Source organism: Rana temporaria, chromosome 3 (genome assembly GCF_905171775.1).
Source record: "Rana temporaria chromosome 3, aRanTem1.1, whole genome shotgun sequence".
Classification (NCBI taxonomy): domain Eukaryota; kingdom Metazoa; phylum Chordata; class Amphibia; order Anura; family Ranidae; genus Rana; species Rana temporaria.
Genome location: NC_053491.1, coordinates 470,754,958 through 470,778,130, shown reverse-complemented (window position 1 = coordinate 470,778,130; position 23,173 = coordinate 470,754,958). Strand labels below are relative to the sequence as shown.

The 23,173-nt window shown below is 46.3% G+C and overlaps 1 protein-coding gene across 1 annotated transcript in view; it reads right to left on the bottom strand.

Moving 5' to 3' along the window:
• LOC120933627 (NXPE family member 3-like) overlaps positions 1 to 13,585 on the bottom strand; it is a 122,274-nt gene extending 108,689 nt beyond the window's left edge. Inside the window, exon 1 of the mRNA XM_040346937.1 lies at positions 13,283 to 13,585. Within this exon, the coding sequence (XP_040202871.1) occupies positions 13,283 to 13,336 (54 nt within the window). The 5' untranslated portion in view covers positions 13,337 to 13,585. The remainder of the gene's footprint in view (positions 1 to 13,282) is intronic.
• Positions 13,586 to 23,173: the final 9,588 nt, after the last annotated feature.

The window sequence follows — 23,173 nt, the reverse complement described above, 5'->3', positions numbered from 1 at the left end:
AAGCATCATTAAAATCGCTGCTCCAGAAAAAACGGCCATTTTTAAAAGTTTTTTTTTCCATTGATACATTCGTTCCCTGGGGCAAGTCCCGGGTTCTGAAAGACGTTTTCCAACATTAAATTGAATATTAGTCTTTAAAATGAGCGTTTTTGAATTCGAACGTTTGAGTCCCATAGACTTCAATGGGGTTCTAAATGTTCGCGCGAACCCGCGGTCTGTTTGAACGTTCTGGTGCGAACCGAACCCGGGTATGTTCGGCTTATCCCTACTCACCAACTTCGCTTTCTGAGGAGACTTTTTTGCAAAATCAACAAGATTAAAAAAGGCGCTCTAATAGTGTGTGGAGACTTTAATTTGACAGCCGACTTTACGATGGACACCACCTCTAAGTCAAAGCGTCTTCAACCAGGGCTCCAGCCCTTACTCCACGTTGAAGGAGTGTTTGATGTCTGGAGGTGCCAACACTCCAACGAAAGAGACTACTCCTTCCACTCCTCCAGACATAACTCTTATTCCCGTATTGATATGATTCTGGTTGATAAACACCTTCTCCAGAGGGTTTCCTTGTCCACCATTTATGACATCACGTGGTCAGACCACGCTCGAGTGTCTGTTGTGGTGGAGGGGAGAAACCCAGTAGCCCCATCCTATATTTGGAGTGCTAATTCCTGTTTGTTCCAACAGCCTCCTCAGGTGGCGGCCCTGACCGCCCACCTAAAGGAATATTTCTCTTTGAATTCTGACTCTGTTTCTAACCCATTTACTGTTTGGTGTGCCCATAAGGCCTTTATTAGAGGTATGCTGCTCCAAATGAGTGCACAGGCAAGGAGGCAGAGAACACAGAAGTTAGATTCTATCCTCGCTGAGATTAATCGTTTCTGATAGTCATATTGCTAATAAATTATCTGGGTTGCGCTCGGATCTCAGGCTCTTGTTACTAGACCAATATGACAAACATGTCCAATCTCTTAAATTGACGCACTACTCTTCTGGCAACCGTGCGGGCACATTTTTGGCTCAAAGGCTTAGAGACCACAGAGTAAAGGCCACTATCCCCTTTCTACTTCGTAACTCAGACAGCAGTAAGATTTTTAACCCACAGGATAAAGCTAATTATTTTGCCGACTATTATTCCTCCTTGTATAATCTGCTGGGAGAACCCTTCTACCCTCCAGCCGGTTGACACTGCCATCCAATCTTTTTTAGCAGATCTCGCACTTCCGGTATTGTCCCAGTCACAGCTGGAATCCCTCAACTCCCCTATCATGGAGCCTGAGATCCTAAGAGCAATCAAAACTCTCCCTAATGGTAAGTCCCCCGGTCCTGATGGACTTCCGAATGGTTACTATAAATCTTTTCACTCTATCCTTGCCCCTGAGCTGGGCAAAGTATTTTCTGAAGCGATGATCTCTGCCTCTTTCCTAGATGAAATGCTTAAAGCGTATATTGTTACCATCCCTAAGCCAAGAAAGGAACCTACCACCCGGACAATTTTAGGCCCATCTCACTACTTAACACAGACATTAAGCTTTATGCCAAGATTTTAGCACACAGGTTGCTCCCTATATTGCCAACTCTGATCAACCCAGACCAAACAGGGTTTACTTCAGGTAGGCAGTCGTCTGATGCTACTAGAAGGGTGGTGGATATTGTGCACTGTGCTGGGTTCTGTCGGACGCCTTCTCTGCTCCTCTCTTTGGATGCGGAGAAGGCGTTCGACATGTCCCGGGTCCTGGAGAAGTTTGGGTTCACTGGTCACATCCTGTCGGCAATTCTGGCGCTGTACTCATCCCCATGCGCACAAGTTTATACTTCAAACATGCTTTCCCACCCCTTCTGCATATCTAATGCCCTCTGTCCCCCTTAATTTTCAACCTTCTTATAGAGCCTCTTGCAGAGAAGATCAGAACCCATGCTGACATACCTGGCTTCATACTGCTGGGCAGGTCGCATAATATAAGCCTCTTTGCAGATGACATCATCCTTTTTTTTACTTCGCCACAGACATCCCTCCTCCGGGCACACGACACCCTTTACGGAATTTAGTCATATCTCTTACTACAAGGTTAATTTTACGAAGTATTTTATACTAGGTCCGAATGTACCTCCTCATACCAAATCCCATTTGCAGGATTCCTTCCCCTACTCTTGGGCTGTATCTAGCATACCTTACCTAGGACTTTAAATAACAGCGGACCCTTCGAAACTCGGAGATGCCAACTACATCCCCTTAATAGACAAAATAACTAAGGAGGCTAGTTGCTTGTCCAGAGTCGAATTGACCTGGTCAGGTCGCTTGGCCTCTTTTAAAATGCTCATACTGCCTCAGATCTTATATATTTTTCGAACACTACCCAACCCTTTGAAATGCAGTCACCTCATCTCCTTAAACCGCATTCTGAGAGGCTACATCTGGGGTTCCAAGCGACCCAGATGCTTGGCCTGGTCCTGGTCGACATCAAAGACTAATACCGGGCAGCCATAATTACCCAACTCAAACATTGGTTTTTCTCCATCGCCCAAGATTTTGTGGTGTGGCATTGAGCAGGCCCTTAGCCCGACCACGGACCTGCGCTCTTTCTTGCTCCTTGATGCGTGGAAACCCTTTCCCCTACGCTGGCTTCCACTAACTCTTCAGGCTTCTTTGTTAGCCTGGAGGGAACTGTGTAACCTGGTATCTCATTCACCTGATAACATCAACATCCCTGTTTCTATTGAGACCCTGACACATGCTATTCCGCACACCTCTTACTCCAGCTGGGTAACCAGTGGCATCTTATGGATTGATGATTTGTATTGCGATGGTATGCTCAAATCATTTGAATCACTCGCAGCAGAATTTAACTTACCACCTGTAGATAACTTTAAATACATCCAGGCATCCCACTTCTTGAACTCACTAAAATCCAGACACATTCCCATCCCAGATAATATATGGCGATTCTACACCAAGGAGCTCCTATCTCATAGGGGGATTTCTCTCTTTTACAGCGGCGTTGCTATGGGTGCGGAGGGTGTGGGCCGCATCGGGTGACACCCACCAGAGGGGTGACACCAGGGGCCGGGACTGCAGGGGCAAGAGCGGGGCTTCAGTCTTGGGTGTGATAGCGAGTGGGCTACTACAGTGTGTGTCGGCATTTGCCGACATCTCCTGCGGGGTGTCCCCGGGTCCCCAGCGCAGCGATTGCGACGGCTGACAGTTTAGCAGCTCCCATCTGTCCCAGCCGGCTGCCTGCATGTTAGCAGTGTCAGAGTGCCGGGAGATCTCCTTCGAGTGTGTGTCGGCATTTGCCGATATCTCCTGCGGGGTGTCCCCGGGTCTCCAGCGCAGTGATGGCTGACACTTTAGCAGCTCCTATCTGTCCCAGCCAGCCGCATGTCAGCCGTGTCGGGGCGCCAGGAGATCTCCTTCCCAGGTTCCTCCTCTGCTTTGGCGTGTCTTCTGATGGGACGGGAGGAGGAACCTGGGAAGGAGATCTCCTGGCGCCCTGACACGGCTGACATGCGGCTGGCTGGGACAGATAGGAGCTGCTAAAGTGTCAGCCATCACTGCGCTGGAGACCCGGAGACACGCCGCAGGAGATGTCGGCAAATGCCGACACACACTCGAAGGAGATCTCCCGGCGCTCCGACACTAACATGCAGGCAGCCGGCTGGGACAGATTGGAGCTGCTAAAGTGTCGGCCATCAATCACTGAGGACCCGGTAACTGATAACTGATAAGTCTTCTGCTGAGGGTGGCTTGGTTGGGGGAATAAGAAAATTTGGGCAAGAAGAGGGGTTTAATACTGAAAGAGGGGAGATGTGGGGATTATTTGTGCTGAGAGGGGGGGTCTGTGCAGAGATGGGGGATGATTTATGCTGAGGGGGGATCTGTGCAGGGAGGGGAGATGGGGGATGATTTGTGCTGAGGGGGGATCTGTGCAGGGAGGGGGAGATGGAGGATGATTTATGCTGAGGGGGGATCTGTGCAGGGAGATGGGGGGGTGATTTGGGCTGAGAGAGGGGATCTGTGCAGGGAGATGGGGGGATGATTTGTGCTGAGAGGGGGGATTTGGGGGGTAAAATTATTTGTATAAGGAGGGGTTTAGGGGGGATTTATACTGGGACGAGGGATATGGGGGGCATTTTGTACTGAGAAGGGGGATTTGTGCTGAAAGGGGGTATATGAGGGTGATGACTTGTGCTGGTAGGGGGAAATGGAGGGGAAGTAATGTGCTGAGAGGGGGTATTTGTACTGGATGGGGGCATATGGGGGTGAAGATTTTTAAGAGGGGGAATATTGGGGGGGGGGGATTTGTGCTGAGAGGGGGGATGAGGGAAGGAGAAAGAGGATTTGTGCTAGGAGGGGGTATATGGGGGTGAGGGGCACTCTGCACATAGTTCTTTAGATGATGGGGGGAGGGGTGGGCTGACACCATGTTTTACCGCACCAGGTGACACCAACTCTAGTGACGCCACTGCTCTTTTATAACCCTTTCCAGCATTAACTAAACTTTGACGTATCTCCCCCCTTCCGCAAGTGGGAATTGGACTTAGGAAAGACGTTCACCCCATCTCAATGGCAGTCCACATTTAGAATTATGTATAAGGCTTCCAGATGTGTGAATCATTGGGAACTATCTCAAAAGATAGCCCAGAGGTGGTAATTAAAGCGGGGGTTCACCCTAAAATACATTTTTTGCCTAACCTAAGGCTTGTAGCGTTGTCAATTTTTTTTGTGTACACTTACCTGTCTTCAGCCGCACTTCCGGGTCTTCTTCCTTGCGGGGCGTGTCGCTCGTTTTCCCCGACGGGGAGCTCTGCATAGATGATTGACGTGCGCGTCATCGCCTTACGAAAATATCCGTCGGGGTCTCGGCTCTTTACGGCGCTATACGGCGCCTGCGCCTGCCGTGTAGAGCTGACTGCGCAGGCGCCGTAAAGTGCCGAGTTCCACTCGGATATTTTCGGAAGGCGATGACGCTTACGTCACTCATCTATGCAGAGCTTAGGAACGCCTACTCCCCGGGGGAGCGAGAACCCGGAAGCCGGGTGAAAACGACGAAAAAAGGTAAGTACAGACCGAAAAAAAAAATCCATGTCAGCAGTATGCTGGATATAACAGTTTTTTTTTTTTTTTTTTTTTAGGGTGCTAACGCTTTAACACCGTATCGAATATCAAAATTCTCCCCCTCTTTCTCTCCACTATGTTGGAGGGAATGTGGTGCTGTAGCCTAGGTAATATCTACCATATTTTCTTGCTGTGTAAACATCTCACAAGCTTTTGGAGAAGTGTGTTCCATTGTATATCACGCATTACAGGTATTCTGACACCACCCACCCCTGAACTAGCGTTACTGAATCTAGGAACTGAGGGATTTCCACCTGATTTTCGTACTGTGGTAACTCATATTTTACTGGCGGACAGATTAGCTAGGGGTTGGAAATCTAATAAGGTCCCTAACATTTCAGAAGTCCTTCACATAACGAGAACCAACTACACGTTTGAAACTCTATTAGCAAATGGGGAAGGCAGGAGAGCTAAGTTTGATAAGCAGTGGAGGCCCTGGGCAGATTGGTTCATACCTAAGTAAATAGCAACAGGTTTTCGTTTACATATGACTTCTGATAGCAGCAGTTTGTGGAAAGCAATTTCAAACGTTGTGACATGTTCAATCTGTATTTAATTTTTATCCATCCACTACCCTTCCCTCCCCACTCCCCCACCTCTCCCCTTCCCTCTCCCCTCTCTTTCCCTCTCCCTTAACTAATATCCCTCTTTCTCCGGGCTATACTGGGCCGGATTCAGAAAGAGATACGACGGCGTATCTCCTGATACACCGTCGTATCTCTGAGTTCCGACGGTCGTATCTATGCGCCTGATTCATAGAATCAGTTACGCATAGATATCCCTAAGATCCGACAGGTGTAAGTGTCTTACACCGTCGGATCTTAGGCTGCAATTCCAGGCCAGCCGCTAGGTGGCGCTTCCGTATTATTACGCTAGGAATATGCAAATGAGGAGTTACGCCGATTCAGAAACGAACGACCGCCCGGCGCTTTTTTTTTTACGTTGTTTGCGTTCGGCTTTTTCCGGCGTATAGTTACCCCTGCTATATGAGGGGTAGCTAATGTTAAGTATGGCCGTCGTTCCCGCGCTAAGTTTTGAAATTTTACATTGTTTGCGTAAGTCGTTCGCGAATACTGCTGGACGTAATTTACGTTCACGTCGAAAGCAATGACGTCCTTGCGACGTCATTTAGAGCAATGCACACTGGGAGATTTTAGGGACGGCGCATGCGCCGTTCAAGTAAAACGTAAAAAACGCGGGGTCAAGGGAAATTTAAATAAAACACGCCCCCTACATCCCCATTTGAATTACGCGGCTTTACACCGCAACACATACGCTACGCCGCTCTAACTAAGGGCATAAGTTCTTTCTGAATGAAGAACTCGCGCCCAAAGTTAGAGCGTCGTAACGTATCTCAGATACGTTACGCCGGGCGGACAGATACGCCTATGTATCTGAATCCAGCCCACTGTGTTACTTGTTGGTAATCTATTGGAAACTCCCTCAACCTTAGTGCCTCTGGGCCAGATTCTCAGAAGAGTTACGCCGGTGTATCTACTGATACACCGGCGTAATTCAAATTTCCCGCCGGCGTATCATTGTTTTGTATTCACAAAACAAGATACGCCAGATTTAGGCTAGGATCCGACTGGTGTAAATCACTTACACCGTCAGATCCTAAATGCAATACAACGCCGACCGCTAGGTGGCGTTTACGTTTAGGTCTCATTTGTTTATGCAAATGAGCCTGATACGCCGATTCCCGAATGAATTTGCGTCGCGTAGCCGTCGTTTGCGTAAGCGTAAGGTTACCCCTGCTATATGAGGGGTAACCTTACGCCAGTCCGCCGTATGCCATGTTAAGTATGGCGTCGGGTCCGCGTCGTCTTTTCCCGTCGGGTACGTCGTTTTCCTAAGTCGTTCTTGAATACGACTTTACGTCAATGACGCACACGTCGGCGTCATTGACGTTTTCCGTCGAGAACTGGAGCATGCACACTGGGCTATTTTAAGCCCGGCGCATGCACAGTTTGATCGGCATGGGGCGCGCTTAATTTAAATACAAGCCGCCCCCTTCGAATTACGCGGGGATACGCCGGGCCATTTACACCACGCCGCCGCAAATTACGGAGCAAGTGCTTTGCGAATACGGCACTTGCTCCAGTAAGTTGCGGTGGCGTAGTGTAAATGACTTACACTACGCCGGCGGCGTATCTACGAGAATCTGGCCCTCTGCACTTATGGTGTAGCCTGATTAGTAGCTACATAATTGCTTGTCTAGGATATTTGTAGTTTTTGTATTGTACTTCTTCCCGTCTTGTACTTTGTACCTTTGATACTATTTGTATTATCCTTTTTTTTTTTTTTTTTTTTACTTTATTTTGTACTTTGAAAACCTTTCAATAAAAACAATTTAAAATAAAATGCCAATGGTCCCAAAAATGTGTCCAAAGTGTCCGCCATAATGTCGCAGTACCGAAAAAAAATCGCTGATCGCCGTCATTACCAGTAAAAAAAAAAAAATATTAATAAAAATGCCATAAAACTACCCCCTATTTTGTAAACGCTATAACTTTTGCGCAAACCAATCAATAAACGCTTATTGCGATTTTTTATTACGAAACATATGTAGAACAATACATATCGACCTAAACTGAGGAAAAAAATTTTTTTATATATTTTTGGGGATATTTATTATGGTAAAAAGTAAAAAATATATTTTTTTTTCAAAATTGTCGCTCTATTTTTGTTTATAGCGCAAAAACTAAAAACCGCAGAGGTGACCAAATAGCTCTATTTGTGGGGAAAAAAGGACGCCAATTTTGTTTGGAAGCCACGTCGCACGACCGCGCAATTGTCAGTTAAAGTGACGCAGTGCCAAATCGCAAAAAGTGGCCAGGTCTTTGACCAGCAATATGGTCCTGGGCTTAGGTGGTTAACGTAAATTTTAAGACAGGATCAAATTTTTAATTATTTATTTATTTTTGCAGGCCAGCTGGTAACTGTGCTGGGAAATCTTTTGTTTGGTTGTGAAATGAAAAGTCCTGTCTGTGTGCACCTTACTTCAAAAGTTACTTATAAATTGATCTTTAGGGCCAGATCCACAGAGTGAGTACGCCGGTGTATCTACTGATACGCCGGTGTACTTTCAAATTTCCCGCGTCGTATCGTTGTTTTGAATCCTCAAAACAAGATACGACGGCTTCTGGGTTAGATCCGACAGGTGTACGTCTTCATACGCCTTCGGATCTAAGATGCAATACTTCGGCGTCCGCTGGGTGGCGTTCACGTCGTTTTCCGCGTCGGGTATGCAAATTAGCTATTTCCGACGATCCACGAACGTACGCGTGGCCGTCACATTCTCTTACGTCGTCTCTAGTTGGCTTTTTCCGGCGTATAGTTAAAGCTGCTTTTTTGCAGCGTATAGTTAGATTTGCCATGTTAAGTATGGCCGTCGTTCCCGCATCGAAATTTGAATTTTTTCTTTTTTTTGCGTAAGTCGTCCGTGAATCGGGATGGACGTACGTCACGTCTAAGTTTAAAAAATGACGTCCTTGCGACATCATTTCACGGCGGGAAATTTAGGGACGGCGCATGCGCAGTTCATTCGGCGCGGGGACTCGCTTCATTTAAATGAAACACGCCCCCTAATCACTTGAGATACACTACGCCACCGTAACTTATGACGCAAATTCTTTGGGGATTCGAACCTGCCTAATGTAAGTTACAGCGGCGTAGCGTATCTCACATACGCTGCGCCGATCTATTTGTATGTGAATCTACCCCTTAGTGTCTACCAAAACCTGAAATATCCATTTTATTTGGAACGATCATTTAACACTGAAACCTGATATTTCTAAAAACGACATCAAGAAATTACAATAAAACCTTGATTTGAGAGTAACTTGGATTGAGAGCGTTTTGTAAGACAAGCAAAATGTTTTAATAAATATTGCCTTGATATACAAGCAATGTCTTGATATAAGAGTATCGTCATGTCACAACTGAGTATAAAAAAAGAAGAGAGGAGCCTCTAAGTGTAGAAATATGGTTACAGATAACCACTTGCCAACAGCGGCACGCCGATGTACGTCGGCAGAATGGCACGGGCAGGCAGATTGGCATACAGGTGCGTCCATTTAAATCTGCCGCCCAGCGGGCGCGTCCACCGCATTTCTCGCGAGTGCGGCCGCGGGTCACGGGAACTTGACGATTTCTTCTGAGAAATCCTCACTTCCTGTTCTTCTGTCTATAACTCCACACCATAATGCGAGGCTTTCTCCCTGGTGTGGAGAAAACCTCTTGAGGGGGGAGGGGGCGAGCAGGAGTGTCAGGACGCCCACTATCACACAGCTCCTTTCTCTATCTGCAAAGTAGAGAGTGTCCTGACTTGCCTGCTCGCCCCCTCCCCCCTAAAGAGGCTTTCTCCACACCAGGGAGAAAGCCTTGCATTACTGTGTGGAGTTACAGACAGAAGAACAGGAAGTGAGGATTTCTCAGAAGAAATAAGGACATTTAAAAGCAAAATGGAAAGATGAGGTGAGTGAAGGAGGTCTGCACTAAGGTAAAGGAAGCTATTTAGGGGGGAAAAAAATTACCTTTACAACCCCTTTAACCCCCTGCAGCGCCACCTAGTGGTTAACCCCATTCACTGGCAGTGTCATTTTTACAGTAATCAGTGGATTTTTATAGCACTGATCGATGTATAAATGACAATGGTCTCAAAATGTCAAAGGTGCCCGATGTGTTCGCATAATGTCGCAGTCGTGATAAAAAAAAACGCTGATCGCCGCCATAACTAGTAAAAAAAAAATTGTTAATAAAAATGCCATAAAACAGTTCCCTATTTTGTAGAAGCTATAACTTTTGCGCAAACCAATTAATAAACGCTTGCGATTTTTTTTTACCGAAAATATGTAGAAGAATACGTATCGGACTAAACTGTGGGAAAAAAAAGTTTTTTTTATATATTTTTGGGGGATTTGTATTATACAAAACGTAAAAAATATTGCATTTTTTTCAAAATCGTCACTCTTTTTTTGTTTATAGCGCAAAAAATAAAAACCGCAGAGGTGATCAAATACCACCAAAAGAAAGCTCTATTTGTGGAAAAAAAATATGTAAATTTGGTTTGGGAGCCACGTCGCACAACCGCGCAATTGTCAGTTAAAGCGACGCAGCGCCGAATCGCAAAAAGTGGCCCGGTCCTTGATACATTTATATATATTTTCTGAATTTGGTTTTCCATGGATTTTTTGATCACTATTTCCCTGTGGCTCATCTATGTGTGGCATCTTTCTCTGGCATAGTCTCATGCCACGTACACACGATCGGTCAAACCAATGAGAACGCTCTGATGGACCGTTTTCATCGTTAAAAAAACGATTGTTTTAGAACGCGGTGACGTAAAACACAACGACCTGCTGAAAAAAATGAAGTTCAATGCTTCAAAGCATGCGTCAAATTGATTCTGAGAATGCGTGGATTTTTAACCGATGGACGTGCCTACAAACGATCGTTTTTTTTCTATCGGTTAGGTATCCATCGGTTAAATTGAAAAACAAGATTGCTTTTTTTTAACCTATGGATAAATAACCGATGGGGCCTACACACGATCGGTTTGGACCGATAAAAACGGTCCATCAGATCGTTCTCATCGGTTTGACCGATCGTGTGTACGCGGCATTAGGAGTGTCCTGTATAGAGGAGCCTTGGCTCAGCAGTTCATCTTCCACATATGTTTGCAAACATGTGCAACTAAACCCTCTGGGGCAGATCCACAAAAGAATTACACCGGCGTATATCTCTTGACACGCCGCGTAATTTCAAATTTTGCGTGTCGTATCTTTGTTTTGTATCTACAAAACAAGATACGACTGCATCTCGGATCGATCCGACAGGCGTACGTCTTAGTACGCCGTCGGATCTTAGGTGCATTTTTTCGGCGGCTGCTAGGTGGCGTTTCCGTCGAATTCCGTGTCGAGTATGCAAATTAGCTTGTTACGGCATTCCACGAACGTAGTCCTGCCGGCGCATTTTTTTACGTCGTTAGCGTTCGGCTTTTTCCGGCGTATAGTTACCCCTGCTATTATGAGGCCTACTCAATGTTAAGTATGGTCGTCGTTCCCGCGTCGCCTTTTGAATTTTTTACGTTGTTTGCGTAAGTCGTTCGCGAATAGGGATTTGCATAGAATGACGTCACCGTTGTTCCGGTTTAATTTCGAGCATGCGCACTGGGATACCCCCACGGACCGCGCATGTGCCGTTAAAAAAAACGTAGTTTACGTCGGGTCACGACGTATTTACATAAAACACACCCCCATCACATCCATTTGAATTCCGCGCCCTTACGCCGCCAAAGATACACTACGCCGCCGTAACTTACGGCGGCGTAGTGTATCTTAGATATGCTGCGCCCGGCGGAAATATGCGCCAAGGTACGTGAATCTGCCCCAATGTTTTTAACGTAAATCGTTAGACAGGGTCAAATGTATTTATTTTTTCCAGCCAACTGGAAAGTGTTCTGGGAAATCTTGTGTTTGGTTGTGATATGAAAAGCGCTACTGTATGCACCTTACTTCAAAAGTTAGTTATAAATTGATGTTTAGGCCCAGATTCTCGTATCTGGGCGTAAAACTGTGCCGGCGTAACGTATCTGGTTTACGTTACGCCACCGCAAGTTTTACAGGCAAGTGCTTTATTCACAAAGAACTTGCCTGTAAAGTTGCGGCGGCGTAGCGTAAATCACCCGGCGCAAGCCCGCCTAATTCAAATTAGCCGGGTAGGGGGCGTGGAGCATTTAAATTAGGCGCGTTCCCACGCCGAAGGTACTGCGCATGCGCCGTCCTGAAAATATCCCAGGGTGCATTTCTCCAAATGACGTCGCAAGGACGTCATTGGTTTCGACGTGAACGTAAATGGCGTCCAGCCCCATTCACGGACGACTTACGCAAACGACGTACATTTTTAAATTTCGATGCGGGAACGACGGCCATACTTAACATTGCTTGCCCCTCATATAGCAGGGGCAACTTTACGCGTCGCAAATCTAACGTAAATGTCGTAACTTCACTGCGTCGACCGCGCGTACGTTCGGGAATTCGCGTATTTTGCTAATTTGCATACTCGACGGGGAAAACGACGGAGGCGACACCTAGCAGCGAAAAAAAAATTGCATTTAAGATCCGACAGCGTAAGAGCCTTACGCCTGTCAGATCTAATGGATATCTATGCGTAACTGATTCTAAGAATCAGTCGCATAGATACGACAGCCCAGATTAGGACTTACGACGGCGTACATTGCGTTGCGCCGTCGTAAGCCCTTTGAGAATCTGGGCCACAGGGTCTACCACAACCTGAAATATCCATTTTAATTGGAACGATCATTTAACAACTGAAACCTGATGGCCCAGATTCAAGTAGCAATTGCGCCTGTGTAACCATAGGTTACACAGCGCAATTGCTTACTTGCTCCGGCGTTACGAATGCTCCTGATTCAGGAACATCGTAACGCCGACTGCAGCCTAAAATCTGCGTGGCATAAGGCTCTTATGCCTCGCAGATTTTAGGCTGCATTCTTGCGATGCCCGCTAGGGGGCGCTCCCATTGTGCTCAGTGTATAGTATGCAAATTGCATACTAACACCGATTCACAATGTTGCGCGAGCCCTGCGTACGCAAGTTACGTCGTTTCCGTACGGCGTGTTTAGCGTAAGGCTGCCCCTTCTAATAGTAGGGGCAGCCAATGCTAAAGGATACCCATCGTTCACGCGTCGCGATATTTGAATGTTACGTCGTTTGCGTAAGTGATTCGTGAATGGCGCTGGACGCCATTCACGTTCACTCTGAAGCAAATGACGTCATTTGCCGCAATGCGCACCTAATTTAAATGATTCCCGCCCCCTACGGGATCATTTAAATTGCGTGCTCTAGCGCCGGGCAATTTACAGAGCTACTGCTCCGTGAATCGAGGGCAGCAAAAAAAGCGCAATTCTCTTTGAATCCGGGCCGATATTTCTAAAAACGACATCAAGAAATGAGTTATTTTTGCCCGGAAGATATACAGCAGGGATCTTCAGCTGTTGTAGAACTACACATCCCATGAGGCATTGTAACACACTGACATTCACAGACATGACTAGGCATTATGGGAATTGTAGTTCCTGAACAACTGGAGGGCCGTAGTTTGAAGACCCATGATATACAGTATATACTGAAAATTTAGACTTACCCCCATAAAGAAGATGACGACCAATGCACAGAGAAAGACACCCGGTTTCCTCATGTTCTTCCAGGGAGGCTTACAAGTGTTACCAGTCCATAACAAACGTATCTAGGGCGGCTTTGTAGGACTCACAGTATCGCCCTTTGCCTTGTTGTGATACAACAGATAATACAGGGAAGTAATACAATCCATTTAACATCTCCAGGGGAAAGCCAGAACAATAAAGTTTCAGTGGTGTCAATAATGAAAGCATCAATGTTCAGCTAGCAATGCCGGGTGTATCCATCTATTTCTAGTCATCTATTACATCTGAGACAGGTTACAGTTGCGCTATAAATGAAAACTTGTTTTACCTGCCCAACCCGACTTATTTGCTTCATTCTGTCTGTCTTGTTAACCACTTAAAGCGGGAGTTCACCCGAAATATTTTTTTTAACATGAGATTGATGCTCATTTTGTGAAGGGGAATCGGCTAGTTTTTTAAAAACGAAGCAATACTTACCGTTTTAGAGAGCGATCTTCTCCGCCGCTTCCGGGTATGGTCTTCGGGACTGGGCGTTCCTATTTGATTGACAGGCTTCCGACGGTCGCATACATCGCGTCACGAGTAGTCGAAAGAAGCCGAACGTCGGTGAGGCTCTATACGGCTCCTGCGCACCGACGTTCGATGTATGCGACCGCCGGAAGCCTGTCAATCAAATAGGAACGCCCAGTCCCGCAGCCCATACCCGGAAGCGGCGGAGAAGATGTATCTCTAAAACGGTAAGTACGGCTTCGATTTTAAAAAAACTAGCCGATTCCCCTTCACAAAATGAGCCTCAATCTAATGTTAAAAATTGTTATTTCCGGGTGAACCTCCACTTTAGCCCCCGGACCATATTTTGCGGCGGTGTAACTTAAATCGTTTAAGTTACGTTGCGCCCGGGCTACGTGAATCTGGCCCAAAGTTTTTCTCGACGTGATTCTTGTCAAGCCTGCCTTCACGATCTTGAAAAAAAAAATGCTGGAGCAAAGCGCAGTGACGTACAACACGTATGCCGGCACTATAAAGGGGAAGTTCCAGTTGAACGGCGCCACCCTTTGGGCCGATTGTGTAAATTTCCCTTCTCATAACTTGCTTCTGAGCATGCACGTTTTTTTCCTCGTCGTTAAAGCCTACACACGCCCGTTTTTCACTAAGAGAAAGACGACGAGAAAAATTTGTTCCAAATTTTTAATGCTCATTTTTCACGTCGAGAAAAATGCTCTGGAGCTTACACACGACCATTTTTAACGACCAATTTTAAAAAAAATGCATTTTTCTCGTCATGAAAAACGGTTGTGTGTACGCGGCATAAGAAAGTTTTCTCCTTCACTGATGAGGCTTCACTGATGGGCAGTGATAAGATGGCACTGATGAGGTGGCACTGATGATGAGGCACTATTATGCAGCACTGATGGGCACTGATAGGCAGAACTAATGGGCACTGATAGGAGGAACTTATATGCAGCACTGATGGGCATTGATTGGTGGCACTGATGGGCACTCATAGGTGGCACTGATGGGCACTGAAAGACTGTACTGATGGGCACTTATAGTTGGCACTCATATGCAGCACTGATGGGCATTGATAGGTGGCACTGGTGGGCACTTATAGGTGGCACTGATGGGCACTAATAGATGGCTCTGATGGCAGCACTGATGAGATGGCACTGGCAGGCATTACTTATGGGCACTGATTGGCACCTCTAATGGGCACTGATTGGCAAACCTGATGGTCATGGGTGGGCATCCCTGGTGGTTTTGGGTGGGCATCCCTGGTGGGCACAGATGGGCAACCTTTAAGGGGGCTGCATTGATAATCAATCAGCGTAGAGCCCTCCCATCAGGAGAGCAGCCGATCGGCTCTCCCCTACTGTTTGTCAGTGTGAGTGGACGAAAAGCCGACAAACGTCTTTCCCTGTTTATGCTGCGATCAGGGCTGGACTGGGACAAAAATTTGGCCCTGGACTTCATCCAGACTGGCCCACTATGACAGGTCTCTCCCACAGCGGCCGGACAACTCCCGCACCCCCCCCGGCCACCCAAGCACCCTCTCCCCCTTCACTGCCACTAGCCACTCTTTATTAGAGTAGAACGGCTGGCACTGGTACTCTTATAGGCAGTACCAGTGGGGAAGCTAGACATTATTTCACCCGAGGCAAAGAATCAGTTTGGTGCCCCCCCCCCCTTATGGGACAGATTAGGCAGAAGTGAGAAACTCCCAGGCGGCTGTCACTGAAGCCGGCCCACTGAGCCATCGGCCCACCGGGAAACTCCCTGTAGTCCCAATGGCCAGTCCATCCCTGGCTGCGATCAGCCGTGATTGGACACAGCTGATCACATGGTAGAGAGCCTACATTATGGGCTCTTTACCGAGATCAGTGATGTGGTGTGTCAGCCGGCGGGCGCGCGATTTGCGGCTTATCCTGACTGGACGTCATATGGCACCCAGTCAGGATAATTAAAGCATTTTGCGCACATCATATTGCACATCATACGGCGGGCGGGAAGTGGTTAATCAAACACCACAAAACCAATATAATCATGTGTGAATGCAAGACATTTTCACTTAGGGGTGTACTCACTTTTGTTGCCAGTGGTTTAGACATGAATGGCTGTGTGCTGAGTTATTTTGAGGGGACAGCAAATTTACATTGTTATACAAGCTTTACACTCACTACACAACATTGTAGCAAAGTGTCATTTCTTCAGTGTTGTCACATGAAAAGATAGAATAAAATATTTACAGAAATGTGAGGGGTGTACTTACTTTTGTGAGATACCATATTTATCGCCCTATTACGCGCACCGGCGTATAGCGTGCACCCCTGATTTAGCCCTGAAATTCCTGGATTTTTTTTTTATACTAACAGTTTTGGTGTCTTGCCCGGCGGCCTTGTCCGGTCCGGCGTCCTTCTGCGGCCTCGGTGGTGTCCTCCCCGCTGTGTTCTTCAGCCGATCCCCGCTTCCCGCGCTGTGTTTGAACCACTCCGCCGACATATACCGAGTGCAGTACACTCGGGTATACTCGGGCAGGCTCAGTTCCTCTCGCGTAAAGGACGTACATGACTCACAGGACGTGACCGCTAGCGGAGCCTGCCCGAGTATACCCGAGTGTACTTCGCTCAGTATATGTCGGCGCAGTGGTTCAAACACAGCGCAGGAAGCGAGTATCGGCGTATATCGCGCACCCACAATTTTGCCCTGATTTTAAGGGCAAAAAAGTGTGCCGTATACGCCGATAAATACGGTACTTTATATATACTGTATATTGCAGAGAAAGAAAAGTAAAGCTTGCGGGGGAAAAGGAACTTTTCTTAGTGGAATATTTCTATAACAAATAAGAAACAAATAAGCAAACCTTTAATTATGCTCATGAATATTTAGTGTATGATTTATTAAGTGTTTATGATTGGATGAGGAATGTTTGGGGCACATAGGACACGCCCCTTGTACAGTATGTGGGTGGACAAGTCCATATTGCTTTAACATTGCCCGGTCACATCCTATTTTGTACGCCGTATTTAATAATGTACCATACCAGGAAATAAACAAGTGGCGTATCAGTCTTTATCTAGGTGTGACTTTGATTAATGTTGCACCCACGGGTGCCCTGTGTGTCTGGGTGAGGGTGTGGTGACCAGACAAGTGCCGGCAAAGGTCAGAATTGTATAAGATAATACAAAGGTGGTAATTAGAAATAGAGGTAGAAGAAAGGCAGTATTCTTTCAGCGTCAACACACAGCGGTGGCAGCTGGTGCTCCAATTTTTTGGGGGGGCGCAAACAAACTGAAAAATTCTGAAAAATAAAACATCAATTGTAACCCCACTGTGCCATCAAACTCAGCCACTGTGCCATCAAACAGACATTGTGCCCCATCAAATATTGCCACTATATGCCCATCAAATAGTGCCACTGTGACCATCAATTGCTGCCACTGTGCCCATCAAATAGTGGCACTGTGCCCCATCAAATGTTGCCACTGTGCCCATCAAATGCTTCCACTGTACCAATAAAATGCTGCCACCATGACAATCAAATGCAGCCACTGTGCCATCAAATGCTGCCACTGTGCCCATAAAACGCAGCCACTGTGCCCATCAAATGCAGCCACTGTGCCATCAAATGCTGCCACTGTGCCCATCAAACGCAGCCTCTGTGCTCCTTCAAATGCAGCCACTATGCCCATCAAACGCAGCCACTGTGTCCCATCAAATGCTGTCACTGTGCCATCAAATGCTGCCAATGTTCCCTATCAAATAGTGCCACTGTCCCCATCAAAAATGCCACTGTGCCCCATCAAATGCTGCCGTTGTGTCCATAAAATAGTGCCACAGTTCCCCCCATTAAATGCTGCCATTGTGCCCATCAAATGCTGCCACTATGACAATCAAACGCAGCCACTGTGCCATCAAATGCTGCCACTGTGCCCATAAAATGCAGCCACCGTGCCATCAAACGCTGCCACTGTGCCCATCAAACACAGCCACTGTGCCCATCAAACACAGCCACTGTGCCCATCAAACGCAGCCACTGTGCCCCTTCAAATACAGCCACTATGCCCATCAAACGCAGCCACTGTGTCCCATCAAATGCTGTCACTGTACCATCAAATGCTGCCACTGTTCCCTATCAAATAGTGCCACTATCCCCATCAAATAGTGCCTTGGCCTTTTTGTCTCCTATTATCTTGATAGGTAATGTATGAATGTCAAAATGTGCTTTAATTTTGACAGTGTGTATCCATATTTTTGCACCCCCTCCCCCCTGAAAGGTGCCAAATGTGACACTGGAGGGGGGAGGGTTTCCGAAAAGCGGAAGTTCCATTTTTGGATGGAACTCCACTTTAAATATGAGATCTGGGGTCAAAAAGACCTCAGATCTCATATTTACACTAAAATGCAATAAAAAATAAAATACATTTTTCTCCCCCCGGGATTTGACACGACCTTGCTGGTTTCGTAAATGCCACGATGACCCTTCTTTAACCACTTGCCGACCGCGCCATAGCAAAAATACTGCTACAGCGCGGTCGAGTTACTGTGACAGGACGTCCCTGGGACGTCCTCGTGCACTTCCGCGTTTGCGCGTCCCCTGGGGCGCGCTCGCGGAAGTGTCCGTGCTCGCCGGGTCTAGAAGACCCGGCGCATCACGGATCACGGTAAATTGCCGCGAATCGCGGCTGTTTACCACGTGATCGCTCCGTCAAATGACGGAGCGATCACTTGTAAACAAACCGGCGTCATTTGATGACGCCGGTTCCTCCCTCTCCTCTCTGTACTGTTCGGTACAGTGCGAGAGGAGAGGAGGGGGGGGAGCGCGGGGTGTCAGCAGTGCTGTGGCTGGATCTGTGACAACTGCAGTCACAGATCCAGCCATCCCTCCCAGCTCAGCAATACTCTGCCATACCCCCCATACTTACTCTGCCATACCCCCCATACTTACTCTGCCATACCCCCCATACTTACTCTGCCATACCCCCCATACTTACTCTGCCATACCCCCCATACTTACTCTGCCATACCCCCCATACTTACTCTGCCATACCCCCCATACTTACTCTGCCATACCCCCCATACTTACTCTGCCATACCCCCCCATACATACTCTGCCATACCCCCCCATACTCTGCCATACCCCCCCCATACTCTGCCATACCCCCCCATACTCTGCCATATCCCCCCATACTCTGCCATACCCCCCCATACTCTGCCATACCCCCCCATACTCTGCCATACCCCCCCATACTCTGCCATACCCCCCGATACTCTGCCATACCCCCCGATACTCTGCAATACCCCGATACTCTGCAATACCCCGATACTCTGCAATACCCCGATACTCTGCAATACCCCGATACTCTGCAATACCCCGATACTCTGCAATACCCTGCGCGATACTCTGCAATACCCTGCGCGATACTCTGCAATACCCTGCGCGATACTCTGCAATACCCAAATACTCTGCAATACCCCAATACTCTGCAATACCCCAATACTCTGCAATACTCTGCAATACCCAAATACTCCGCAATACCCCAATACTCCGCAATACCCCCAATACTCTGCAATACCCAAATACTCCGCAATACCCAAATACTCCGCAATACCCCAATACTCCGCAATACCCCAATACTCCGCAATACCCCAATACTCCGCAATACCCCAATACTCCGCATATATAATGTTTTGGGGTTCTATGTAATTTTCTAGCAAATAAATTGTGATTTTTCCATGTAGGAGAGAAATGTCAGAATTGGCCTGGGTGTTCCAGAACGCCTGTTGGCGCTCCCTGCATGTTGGGCCTCTGTATGTGGCCACGCCGTGTAAAAGTTGCACACATGGGGTATCGCCATACTCGGGAGGAATAGCAGAATGTGTTTTGGGGTGTTATTCGTGGTATGCATATGCTGTGTGTGAGAAATAACCTGCGAATATGACAGAAACAAGTTTTTTTTTTATTTTTTTACAGAATTTTCGGTCGTTTTTCTTTTATAGCGCAAAAAATAAAAAACCCAGAGGTGATCTAATACCACCAAAAGAAAGCTCTATTTGTGTGAAAAAAAGGACAACAATTTCAAATGGGTACAATGTTGTATGACGGAGTAATTGTCATTCAAATTGTGAGAGCACCGAAAGCTGAAAATTGGTCTGGTCAGGAAGGGGGTTTAAGTGCCCAGTGGTCAAGAGGTTAATGCACTATGCCCTTCTGGGGTCCGTGCGGCCCCGCCGACTCTCCCTTTACTTTTCCTTCTCCCCTCCCGCTCTCTTGCTTTCTCTCTCTCTTTTCTCTCCCCCCTCTTTTTTCTCTAATCTCCTTTACCTTCTCTGCTCTCTGTTTCTCTTGAAATGCCTTAAAGCGGTTGTAAACCCGCATATAATTTTTTTTTTTTTTTTTACACCTGCAAGGAAAAAGCAATAATGAGCTAATATGCACCACATATTAGCTCATTATGAAATACTTACCTCGGAACAAGGTAGGTAACTTCCCTGGTCCACGCCAAGCCGAGCCTCGGCATGTCTTCAGGGTATCGCCGCTCCAGCGCGCGGGAGATTTCCTTGCGCTGGAGCGGCGATACCTGGAAGACACGCCGAGGAGATTTCCGGGACATTTCCTTTCCGGCATGGGTCGGCGGGGCCGGCCCTTCAGCCAAGGATCCCCCCTGCGCATGCGCCGCTGCAATCAGCGGCGCATTGCAAGGGGAATATCTCCTAAACCGTACAGGTTTAGGAGATATTCTTTATACCTACAGGTAAGCCTTATTATAGGCTTACCTGTAGGCAAAGGTGTAGGCAAAGGTGGGTTTACAACCACTTTAAATGATTCCTCTCAGGCAAATCTACAGGTTATTGCCTGGAATTAGTTTACGGCCTATTTTCTCTTGATTTACAGAGTACTATCCTCAAAGGTACATTGATATTGGTTTAGGACTTCCCCCCTTCTCTGATATTTACTCTAAACGTTTATAGTTGCTGGACCTTTGGTCCTTTCACTTCATTATAATATATTTGACAACTCTTTATGTAGACCAGGCATGTCCAAAGTCCAGCCCGGGGGCCAATTGCGGCCCGTGGTCCGGTTTCATTCGGCCCCACTAGTAATTTGTAAATGTATATCTTTTGTGGCACCCAACAAATCCCCAAGCGCTGGGTTTGTTGGGGGGCACAAAATATATATACTGTATTTATTGTTCCAGGGAGGGGGCGGGACAAGTGCCATCAGATTACATACAAGAGAATCTCTAGTTTACTCGGCGGCCTGTGTAATAGGAAGTACCATCTCCTGGGCTGGCATTGGAGGACTGTTCTGTCTATCAAAGGACTTTGTATTAAAGAGGCCGCTGAGTGAACAGGAGATTCTCCTGTATGTAATCTGTTGGCGCTTGTCCCGCCCCTCCCTGTTCTCTCCAAGGCTGCAGATGGGCATGGATCAGGCTGCACTGATGGTAATGGTGAGGCTGCATTCATGGCAATGGTGAGGCTGCATTCAGGCACTGATTATGCTGCATTGATGGGCACTGACCCTTATTTTCCTTCACAGTTCTTTATTTAAAATGTATTTTTTTTCCTGAAACTTCCCTCTTAACCTCCCTGGCGGTATGATTCTGTTTGAAAAAACATGCTGAAAGCGGTAACATTATTTGCAAGGAAATTTGGAGTTTTATACTGTAGGCCTGTAATTTTTAGAAATAACTCACTTAAATCTGACCAAACAAGAATCTAATAGGCATCCCGGGTATGACATTTTTTTAAAAACAAAATTTTAAATTATAATATAATAAATAATTATAAATAATTATAGCAAGTAATAATATAATTAAAATAAAAATTATTCAATAATGTAATCAACTCAAAATCACTGAAATTTGCTCAGTTGCAGAATTGTTGCTGTCATTATTTTTTTTTTTTATGACGAATTTCCCCCGCAAATCGCTTTCGCACAATTCTGCAAGTGATTATAATTTATGATCGCTGTTTTCTAGCTGATCTAAAACCATTTTTGACATAAAGGGACACTTTTGGACAATCTACAGTTTTTAGGCAGAAATTACATTTTTTTTTTTATAAAAGAACATGCAGGACACTGGGCAGACCACTAGGGACAAGGGGGGGGGTGTATTTTTTACATACAGTACTGTAATCTATAAGATTACAGTATACTGTATGTAATGTGTTTGTTTACTTTTTTGAATTTGGTGCCGTTCTCCGCTCCCGTGCGTCGTAACGTCGCAGGGAACGGAGATCGGCGGCACACGGAGACTGTGAATCGAGCGAGGAGGTCCCGCTCGCTCACACAGCGGGGTGGCATCGCTGGATCCAGGGACAAGGTAAGTAACTTGCCTGTGGATCCAGCGAGCAGGTAAGCCACGCCGCTTTACACTCTGCACGTCCACCCCGAGCGTGACTCGGGGTTACCGATCCTAACATGAAAAACCAACCCCGAGTCACGCTCGGGTTTACCGCCAGGGAGGTTAAAGTGAAGTGTTATACGCTGATAAATATGGTATATCCAAATAACATGCCCAAGCTCATCCTTAGACTCTTCACCACACACAGTCACAAAGGCAAGAGAATTATTGTTTGGCAGTGTATTAGTTCATTTGAATTTCCTTTTAATGGTTCTAAGAATGTCAGGCAAAATGGTCGGCCCTCACGCACATTCACTTCACCAAATCTGGCCCTCTTTGAAAAAAGTTTGGACACCCCTGATGTAGACATTTGCTGTTCAGACTTTGTTTGCTGTGTTATTGTCTATACGGTTATACTTGATCCACCTGGATTGTACCACAATGTACCCTTAACTGTAACAATTCGAAAAATTGTTTGTTACTGTACTCTGTGTCTTATTGCTCAATAAAAAATTTGAACAGAAAAAATAAAATAAATGTCATTTGAAAAAAACTTTTTTAAAAATGTCTCTTTAACCACTTAAGCCCCGGACCTTTAGGCAGCTAAATGCCCAGGCCAGGTTTTGCGATTCGGCACTGTGTCGCTTTAACAGACAATTGCACGGTCGTGTGAGATGGCTCCCAAACAAAATTGGCGTCCTTTTTTCCCCACAAATAGAGCTTTCTTTTGGTGGTATTTGATCACCTCTGCGGTTTTTATTTCTTGCGCTATAAACAAAAATAGAGCGACAATTTTGAATAAAATTCAATATTTTTTACTTTTTGCTATAATAAATATCCCCCAAAAACATATATAACATTTTTTTTTCCTCAGTTTAGGCCGATACGTATTCTTCTACCTATTTTTGGTAAAAAAAATCGCAATAGGCGTTTATCGTTTGGTTTGCGCAAAATTTATAGCGTTTACAAAATAGGGGATAGTTTTATTGCATTTTTATAAATTTTTTTTTTTTTACTACTAATGGC